Source organism: Solanum lycopersicum, chromosome 4, assembly GCF_036512215.1.
Source record: "Solanum lycopersicum chromosome 4, SLM_r2.1".
Classification (NCBI taxonomy): Eukaryota; Viridiplantae; Streptophyta; class Magnoliopsida; order Solanales; family Solanaceae; genus Solanum; species Solanum lycopersicum.
The window spans coordinates 64611078-64621891 of NC_090803.1; the positions used below are offsets into that span (position 1 = coordinate 64611078).

Here is a 10814-nt window from a genome sequence, read left to right on the forward strand (position 1 = left end):
TTATCTTCCGAGCAGAAAGATTATTTCCAATTAATCCTCAACGCCATAGTTTTACATAATCATTTATATTAAATATTCATCTCAAGAATACCTGCTTTTTTACTACATCGGAAAATCCAAAGAAACTTTGAGCCATGGTATATACTAAAGTATATTTGATGAACACAAAATCCAACTGAAATAACTCTGTAAGGTAACTAAAAGGTAATATCTTTTTTTTCTTCTGGTGGCTTATCAACAATTTGTAAAGGAAGCTTCCATATCAATGGCCTGTCAAACCTGAAAAGTGTTTTTTCATGGCTTGATCCTTTCTGTAATGATTTGATCTACCCCCTCCTCTCCTCCCACCTCTCCCTCCTCTGAACCCTCGACCTCCCCCGCTTCCATCCATCTCATCTGATTCCGGCTCATTGTCTTTCTCCTCGTTTGACTCTCCCCCTCTTCTCCCACCTCTCCCTCCTCTGAAGAACCCTCGACCTCCCCCTCTTCCACCCATTTCATTTGATCCGGGCTCGATGTCTTTCTCCTCGTTTGAGTCTCTTCTTCTCCCACCTCTTCCTCCTCTGTAGAACCCTCGACCTCTGCCCCTTCCGCCCATTTCATTTGATTCTGGCTCGTCGTCTTTCTCCTCGTTTGGCTCGGTCAGCCGTTTAACTGCACCCAAAGGAAGATTACCACCTCGTCCCAACCCATGTATCATCTCCTTTTGAGCTTGATTTACTAAAGAAGCTTCATTGTAATTAGCCACTGCAACAGCACCCTCAACTTTGTAACTATAGTTCTTGCCGTCTTTGACATAAAACTGTGGCATCTTTCTTGATCCCCATTTAGAAGCGTTGGAAGCTGAGCTACCATTATCAGCTTCAGAACTTCTCCCACGGCTGAAGTTTGTCTTGTCTTGGAGGTTCTCAGTTTCCTCAAATGCTGAATCACCAATACTTAGGCCTAGGTCATCGAATGAGTCATCATACTCATCTTCATACTCGAGCTGTGATGAAAGTGCAAGGGTTTTTGCCAAATCCTTCGCATCTCTAGAGTCAAGTGTCAAGGAAGCAGGCTCTTCACTGGCTGTTTTTCTGATAAATCTTCCAGCTGGAGCTATAGATGAATTAGAAGAGCCTACAGCTTTGTAAGGCGATGCTGCGGGCACAATGTTTCTAGGGGGAATTGGTGTAGATTCCACTAGTTTCCCTTTACCTTTGTCATTTCTGGTCATGGATGCAACATCAGACTTGGGTGGTGGTAATTTCTCCAAGGAGATGTCCAAAGACTGCAACTCCTCATGAAGGGTCCCCTCAAGAATCCTCTGAATAACCTCTTCAGGATTCTGGTTATATACTTCAAGACAAGCAGCTAAGAAACCTTTTCCATAATCAGGGAACAGGTCTCTTATTTGACTTATTTTTGACTCCACAATAGCAGCGTCTTCATCAACCTGGGGTCGGTTGTCTTTTCCAGAGGCTGCCGGATGGGCTGCCCTTCCAATATTATCTTCTACAGGGTGTATTGTGATCCCCAACAGAAACTTGAATTGATCATCATCCATTGATATCCACCCTGCATGAGACTAAGTCAGTTCAGATATCATCTTAAACCACAAACATGCATGAGTGGAATGAAGAATAAGCAGAGACGTGGGACATCAGACGAGTAAAACTGAGAAAGAAGAGGGGTTTAAGTTTCTCAAAAGGATTAAAGAAAGAAGAGAGGCTTAAGTTTCTCAACCAAAATATTAACAAGCCATATAAAGAGAGAACGAATGTAGATATCTCTGGCATTTTCTGCTAAAGCTTCAATCACAGAAAATGTTAATTCACACTCTAAACAGAGTTTCATATGTTCCATTTTCTGTCATGCATGCTCTCATTTGGAATCTATGACCCATAGCATGATAACCACCTTAAACTTTGAGAAACAAGTCCTCCACGCATCATTTTCAGCTAATTACCTGTATTCCGTAGTAACTCGATTCTGCTCATTATGTTGTAATTTTGTTCAATGATTTGGAGAAACGTTCCTTTTCTATGGCCCTCTAGAGCCTGCAAGTAATCTCCACTGATATCCCTCACTGACTGCACTAATATATCTGCTCTTATAGCAGGATCCTCCACATTGGTCGGGAACATTTTCATGGTAGCAGGAAGCGGAGAACTTTCAACAAACGCCTCATCACTTAGATAGCACAAGTATAGCAGCTTCCAACCAAAATTTACTATCCTTGTAGATAACATTTTGAGACTGACAAAAACATTTGAGCGCATTTCATCAGATGACTCCGTCAAACTTTTCTCTCCGGAGGTTAAAATTATGTGGAAGCCCCGACGCAAAGAGGGAAGCAATGAATTATGCAATCTTGCAAGGGTAGTAAGAACCTCCTCATTTCCATGACTGCACAGAGAAAAGACGCTAACGAATATGAACTTTGTTGTGCCTACCTCAAATAAGCACAAAAGTATTAATCCATAGGCAGGTAATGAGAACACAAATTACCCAAATTCGCAATAATAAAAGTGCAGCTCACAAGGTTTAAGCATGGAAAGCGTGAAATAACAAATAAGTTGCAAATTATCAGAGACAGATAAATGAAGAGTCAATGATACTCTGCAATACAATGAGTTCCATATTTTGGAGCAAGACATTGAGATTCTAAGTGCTTATCCTAGTAATACATTGGTAAATCAACACACTACACATACTGATGCAACAGAACAACCAAAAGGTTAGTACCTCATTTCAACAGGACAGCAGAAGTAGATGGATGCTTGCTTATACGCATTGACAAACGCATCCATAGATACCACAGCATCATTTAAGAAATCCATCACCTGAAGGCGCAAGTATGAAGCTTCGTACAGTAAGAAATAACAAATTTCACACACTACTGACAAGAATTGAATGGGTTACATTTTATTGGCATTGGAAGCACATCACATTATGGCAGGGTAACATTTCACAGTTCAACGAATCTTCCACTTATTTGTGGGCTGGTTAAGGGACTATTTATGGTTAAACTTTTCACAACTTATCAATGTATATATTCCTTTTGGTATGAATAGTTATCAGTTTGGGCCTGAATGTTCTAATTTGGACATCTTGTTTGGGCTAACACACGCATAGAGATATATATATATACACACACACACACACACGTCTTTGGGAACATGTGTTGCACGTTTGTCCGAAACAATAATGTATTCATCACATCTTCCACATAATCAATAAATTTCAGAGTTTAGAAATTGATATTATGCAATCTAAAAATTGTTGTAAAGAAAGAAGAGATTCTTACTAAACAAATATAATGAATCATCAGACTTCTCACATATAATCATAATTATATTTTGTCATGCAATAATGATGTCATGAAATTTGAGAGAGGATAAAAATGAAAAACATAAATATAATTAAATGTGATAATACATAGATGAAGAAGGACTAAGTTGCTCGGGTGCAGCGGGTGCGGATCTAGAGGCCGGATTCTTTATGATCTAATTTTTAAGCTCGGCGTTATGGATCCATGCACGGATATGGGTGCAGGAAAATTTGCCTAAAAATAATCAAAATATCTGAAGAATAGAGTTATAAAATCTAAATTATAAGATATTAAATAGAGAACTTGAGGAGAAATATGGAAGGAGATTAAATAAAAGGAGTGACATAGAAATTTTTACATAAAAGATATTCCATTTTCTCTAATTTCACTTTAGCTTTTGTATTGATTATAGGAATCATTAAATTTGTCCAAACATTCCCATCGGTTTTGGCAAAGTACCCAAAATCCGTTGACCAAATCGGACACGGATCCCCCCCCACACACCCACGTCGTGTCAAAGTGGGTGCTGCACCAAAAGTAAAGAGTCCGAGCAACTTAGAAGAAGGAATCAAATAAAAGAAAGTTTGAAACAACAATTGAACACTACTGTATCTTAATGATTTATCTCATATCATCAGTTTCAAAAAATAAAAATCTCATATTGTCCAATATCTGAATTTATAAGTTTGCAAGACCAAAGTTTTTCTTAATTCATAAGAGAAAATGAAAAGATAAAGAGTTCAAAATTTAATTTTAGAATTGAAGGGTTTTGAAACCATGATCTATTCATTATCATCTTTTCTTAATGTCTTTCTCATTTTAAAGTTGATTCAATTTTGGACTTAACACCTTCCCACTTTAAGTATTTAGTAATATATATATGTATATATATGATATTATTTAATATTTAATAATTAGATATTTTATTTAGAATGGTAAAATGGTAATCCAACTTTGAAGTTGGAAGCTTCCCACTTTCAATATAATATATGAATATGATATGATGATATACATTACACACACATACATGAACTATTTTACTGCTCATCAGGTAATAAACTCACCTCTAGATAGTCTGTTTGAAGTCGACTATGCCCATGATCTTGAAAGTGACTGGAGGAAAATAAAACCTGCAGCCGGATAATAGTTAATCCTTTATGAATTTGGATAACCCTTTGCAAGAACTCTTTTGCAAATGCAAACATCCTTATGAAAACCCACATTTAAGAGTATGTATATCAACCTACATCTAGATTGGGTCAAGCTGTTCATAAAACTAGAAGGATGGTCGTAAATCAAATACATATACTAAGCAACGACAAACTATTTATCATTTCTCTACAAGTAGACCACTCCATAAACATCCAAAGATAACACATAAGCACTTCGTTGAAAATGTGTGACCATCTCATTTAAAAGCTTAAGCTTTTAGAGAGAGTACATTATTCAAATAATCATGTCTTCCACACGCCCCTTACATGCAAGCTTTATTTTTTTGGATCGATCAAGTATGTGAAATTTCTTCCTGATAATGGGTGACGATTAGATTTGAACAAAGACTTATTACTAAACTGATACCATGTTGAGGTGCTCATCATAGACCCCAAAAGATATTGCCTATTCAAGAATATACTTTTCCGAATGCAATATAACTATTACTTCATCAATAAAAAGAGCATACTTTTCCCATTAAGTAAAATGAAAATATTCCTTATCTAAGTAAATCACATGCTATATTTATGAGTTGCTTTTGGCGTCTTAAAATCAATGAAGATGACAAGTTGCTGAGATCTAAAAATGCCATGTATGTGTGTTCTGCAATCTTTCAACCTTCCACAGAGCTGTAGCTCAAAACGACAAGAGGGAAACCTTGAACTTATACTCTCACGCCTTCTGGACAAATGAATGAGATGCAACTTTCTTGTTAACAAAAGAAGTGCATACTCTATACAAAAGCATGTGTGATATATACAATTAGAAACCGCACTGGCAAAGGAAGTACATGAACATGCAAAGTAGAAAAGAAGAGCAAGGAACACCTAATATTTCAAATTTCAATAAGAAAACAATGCATAAATCAGTGTTTAATAACCCATTGACACCTTAAATGGATTGTCTAGTGCTAATTTAGTGAATTGTCCAACACAATAAATGTGGGTGTGATTCCAACTGCCCCCTTTCGTTGGATAATCCATTGACACCTTAAATGGATTGTCTAGTAGTAATTAATTGTCTAACATAATAGATGTGGGTGTGATTCCAACTGCCCCCTTTACCCTTTCCACGAAATCCCTGTGTAAAGACTTTTTTAAAAAAGAAAATGTTAAGATAAAATTAAGAGTACAGTCCATTAAAAAAAGAATACCTCTAACGATGAGCTACACCTCTCATACATAGTCTGCACAATGCTAAGAAAGTGTGTAATAACAGATGAAAGATCATCATGGATCCATGGCTGTGACTTTATGGCATTGACGACCTGAACAACATATATAAAGACAGGAGTCAGCAACAGGAATCTGAATATCCATTAGCATCCTTTATAAAAAGAGAAGAACAAACTTGGATGAAGCAGGTAAAGCAAACACAAAGCAGAAATGACAATAAGAAGCACTGGCTTATCAGGGCAAAAAAAAATTGTTTCTTGAACAGTTTTTTTCCTTCTTCCGAGAAGTAGTAACTGTATTATTAACATAGCAACAAAGGAGGTGCTGCCAAAGTACTTACAAATCACAAGCAAAAATCCGTACCTTCTAATCTAAGCAAGATCCTATTAGATCTATCACTTATTCAAATTCATTACTCAAATCCTTTTTGAACCCAAAAAAAAAAAAATGTTAACGGTTCATCTGAATGCAATTTTCTTTTGCCGCAGTTGTTTCTTGTAATAGAATTTAGTGACAAGAGACCAATGATTCCCATTTGCTGTTATGTCCATGACCACAGAGCACTAGTCAGATTTGAGGCTTAAGGGGGGTACTGTGAAGCAGCGGGCGGTGCAGTTGACATTGAACCGCAGACAAAAATTGAATTTTCTAGTAGGCGGTGCTTAAAACTCTCTACTACATCTCTTCTAGGGTCAGGAGGCCAAGTCATGAGCCCAAGGAAAATGGTCTTGACATTTAATCCACAGGAAACATTTCAGGGATATGCAGAAGACGTAGTAATGTACCTAATTATCATAATTTGAACATCGTCTAGACATTTTTAATCCATCCTTCAATAGATCATCATGCAAAGTATGTGCCCCACTGACATGTGATTTCATCCCTTAAACTTGTAAAAAAGCATCTACACAACAACTATGCGTCTATGCCTCAATTGTTAACAAGTTGGAATCGGCATGAATCCTCATTGACCAAGTTGCTCTATTTAAACTCATCCCAGACAAAAATTATTTTAAATAAGAAGTGCCACAAGTTCTTTATATTTTAATACGTTAGGATAAACTACTCATAGATAGGAGATTTTCTTGTAAAAGCATCTAAGCAGAGAGTTTTACATTTTAACATGGATGGTTTCTAGATTTTCTTGTCATATAATAGTGGTTCTTTACTTCTTGTGAAGCTTAAGCGGTTCTTTACTTCTTGTGAAGCTTACTCTTAGCTAGACAAGAGATAAAACTGCAATGTGACATGGATCTAAAGGCGATTTTGATACTCTGTTTGAATGTTTGTTTCCTCCACCCCCTTCAATTTTACGAACCACTACAGAAAACAAGAAAACAACTACGGAAGTTATTCCTCAGATGTTTATAAATTAGAGTGTGCCTGAAATGTTGAATTCGGAGTTCAACGCCAATTTGCTGATGAAACTTCTGAAGTTGAAAGTTAGTGCTTCTATCAATTAGCAGGTGATACCATTAAGATTCTAGATTTCGTATCCTTTTAGATTCAAAATTTTAGTGACAAAAGGGAGATACCAGAAGGATCCAAGGAAAGGGTAAAGGTTCCGAACAGAAATACTACTTCTCCCTACCACAAGAAGCAGATTAATAGGTCAGATATGATGGCTCACCATCAGGATGTGTATCTTATGACACAAGATTAAACCAAAACCAAAGAACAATAAACATATCATGAATAGTTCAACGACAAGGCAGTTCAGTTAATAATACCAATATTCTTGTCAGATCTTCATTTTCATGACCATATATGGCACATATGTCTAACAACTTCGGTAAATCAAGCAACTTCTTCTCCTGCAAAAGGGCTACAAGTGCAATTAGTGAACATTGTGCACTCGAATACAATTTCCAAAGATAATTAGCGAGAAATACATCATCAGGCCTTTTACAATGCATATTATTCAAGAGTCCGGAGCCAAAAGGGTAAGAAAATTTTTCAAAAATTCCAAAAGAGCAACAAAATTAATTATAGAACCAAAAGGGCAACTTCCTGACGGAGAATCAAACAATGTTTGAATTAGGGCAGCCGCCGCAAGGCGTAGAATTCCAATTCCATGCGCCTTGTAAACAGATGGAAAATCAGTGCCTTGCGGCGGTTTTATTAAAAAAAGGAATTTGTGCATTATTAAAAAACGAATTAAATTATCAATGGTTTGAAAAATTTTAAGTATAGAACAATTGACATCATATTTGTTGTTGGTCAGTGGGATGTTAGGGAAAAGTGACATTTTATAACTTCATTTTTTAATTTGATTAATTAAATTCAATTCTAATCGTGTTAATAAAAGCGTAAAAAAAGTAGATCAAAGTGTGAAGTTTTTGAAGCCATGGAATATAGCATCTAAAATTACAATAACAATCCACAGTTTTTGGTTGGAATTTGCTATCTAACTATTGATTTAATTTCAAGAGATAAAAACTTTTCCCTTACTAATTAAAAGAAATTTCGTGGAGTTCTATCATTCCGAAATTAAATTAGATTAATTGACTTGTGTTTATTTACTATTTTTGACATTTTAGTAAGCACTATTATTAAAATTACTATATAAGTTTTCTACTACACAAGGTAATAGAAACTAAACTATGCTTCTACCTGAGATTTCAGAGGTAGTATTGCCATTTTCTAAGTTCATGATCTTCCTGATCATGATTGTGATGAGACTAGGCATAATATGAGGAAAGGAAGTGCATAAAACATTTAACTTGCATAGTTCATTACAAAAGTACACGTCAGGGTTGCAACTTGAATAAAACTTTCAAAATTTGACCTCCACAATACCAAGAAATTATTTGAAGAATACAGAGGTAGTAATAACTGCAACGAGTCAGGGACAGACACACACCTTCGTGATCTTTCTGAGTAAGACTATCAGCAGTCTTAGCTCCAGGGTCCCGATTTGACGATCTAAAATTGGATTACATAAAAGAACTGTTTAAATCAAAAGGCACAGCATAAGGGATGCGACTTGATGAATCAAGTGCTTTGAAATTAAAGTGACTCACATGCGATACAAGACCATAAAGATACGCCTGCAGAGCTCGAACTCACCAACGACGACCCCAGCGACTATACCCCTGGCTCCTCGATATGGAAAATCATACCACCTACTCCTGAACTTCAGAAAGCTTTCAAGAAAAGAGTGAAGGGAGCTGTCGCTGGCCACTGGTAGACACCGAAATCAGGAGAGACTGGTTTAAATGTACAGCAACACAATATACAAACCAACAAACAATCCAAACCAATGCACATTTGCCACTCAAATAGCACCATTTTTGGGTGTTGGTTTTAAGCAGATCAAATTTTGTATCATTTAGTTACCCAAACAAATAAAATAAATAAAACTTGTCGTCTTATCGCGATGCAAGACAAATGAAATATTTCTCATCGCTGCTGATTCAAGGATTATGCGCAGCTGAATTTCTTTTTTCACCAAAAGAAGATTCTCTTTCACCCTGGCCTGGCATTTTGATCCCTACACGTTAATTGTGGGATATAGGTTTCTAGTCTTTAGCAGCTAATGCAAAATAATGGAAAAGGAGGGCGTTTCTAGGGAAACCCTACATTTTCTAGCATAAAATAAACATCCTGAGCAACTTATAACCATCTTATGATTGACCTTTTGTATGCGACTGTTTACTCACTAGCTTTTACTGCTTGCTTCTGATGCTGTATAAAAAAATTTGCCTCACTATATATAATAGAGATAGCATTAGTACTGCTCAGAAATGCTGTATGAAAAGTTTGCTTCACTATATATGGCGTATTGCACCTCTTCTCCAAATGCAGACAAGCATAAAGCATCATAATCATTTATCTTTCTTCAATACAGAAAATTAGAAGGCTACCATTACCTACCTTTATACTTTAATCAAATCATACAAATCATAATTACTAATTTCAAATGAAAATCTTCAAAACCAGATTTCACAAAAGCTATAGAAAAAAACATTACCTTCCCGCCAGAAGTCTCTTGCATTCATCTTCAGTAACCTAAACAACTCCCTGTTCAAAACATCCACCACACGCTGCGATTCCACAGGATCCAATGCACCCTCATCGGCTCCAAGCCCAGCTGCTACAGCCTCATCCTGAGGCAAATAATCCACGAACTTTCCACTAGGAATAGCAGCGGGAACCCAGGCGCCACTTTCTCCCATCCTAACCCTACTCTTGACCTCTCCAGCAGAAGAACCGGCACTACTGGAGTTATCGGCGTTGGTACTTCCTTCAGATTTGATAGAAACTGATTGCCTGAAGGAATTCGCTAGGGTTTGAGAAGCTTGCATTTCCTTCTTTGGAACAAACTTCTTCTGAGTTTTTTCGTTCCTGTTTTGGTTACTATAACGATTCGACATAGCTTCAGCAATAACTTATAGATAGTCGGAGAATTCTGCGGCGTACTATTGACTTCGCCTGAGGAAAGTGAACGGCCAAAATCACAGAGGCGATCAGAGGTTTTCTACTTCAGTGCCGTCGACGGTCGAACTGGATTGGAGACCAAAATATGGAAATTGCTCGGCTTCCCCAGGCCCTTACTCTTTTCTTCTTTTTTTTTTAATTTTTACTTATTCACTTTTCATTTCAACTTTACATAATTTAAATAAAATATGAATATTTAAGTATTTAACTATAATACCCATACTAATTACTCACATATAGTCTGTCTTAAAACTGTTTTTGGAAAATATGTAATTAATCTGAGAGTAAAATATAGTTTTTTATAGAGCAATTTTCACATATAGTAAATATAAAAATTATATTTGTATATTATAACTATAGTTCGCATGATTGTATTATATATATATATATATATATATATATATATATATATATATATATATATATTTCGTTATACATATACAAAAGAAAGCAGTTGTATAATTTGTTTTTGTTTTGGTATGCATATACAAAAGATCAATCATATAATATGTATTTTTATAAAGCGAGAAAGACAGAAAAAATTAGATATGGAAAGATTCTATTTATATAATCATAATAGTTTCTTTAGGAGTGTGTAAAGAGGAAAGTGGATAACTAATATATGCGTGAGAGAGAATATTTTAGATGTGTTTGATACTTTGATAATGGAAATT

The 10814-nt window shown here is 36.0% G+C and overlaps 1 protein-coding gene across 1 annotated transcript; it reads right to left on the bottom strand.

Annotated features, from left to right (window-relative positions):
- LOC101254688 (uncharacterized) lies at positions 1–10319 on the bottom strand. The gene is made up of 9 exons (XM_010321998.4): positions 9674–10319; positions 8724–8883; positions 8564–8625; positions 7431–7525; positions 5679–5792; positions 4378–4443; positions 2728–2825; positions 1949–2388; positions 1–1557 (listed from the first exon to the last, which is right to left on the bottom strand). Exons 1-9 carry the CDS (start codon positions 10074–10076, stop codon positions 263–265), a joined length of 2733 nt encoding a protein of 910 aa, XP_010320300.1. The 5' UTR covers positions 10077–10319; the 3' UTR covers positions 1–262.
- Positions 10320–10814: the final 495 nt, after the last annotated feature.

What these genes read in the sequence shown, in the direction of transcription:
- LOC101254688 (XM_010321998.4), bottom strand. Translation starts at nt 10,076, where the DNA reads ATGTCGAATCGTTATAGTAACCAAAACAGGAACGAAAAAACTCAGAAG. An exon ending in TTTATGGTCTTGTATCGCAT is followed by an intron (nt 8,626 to 8,723) that starts GTGAGTCACTTT and finishes ATCCAATTTTAG; the next exon opens with ATCGTCAAATCGGGACCCTG. An exon ending in TTCAAACAGACTATCTAGAG is followed by an intron (nt 2,826 to 4,377) that starts GTGAGTTTATTA and finishes TTGCGCCTTCAG; the next exon opens with GTGATGGATTTCTTAAATGA.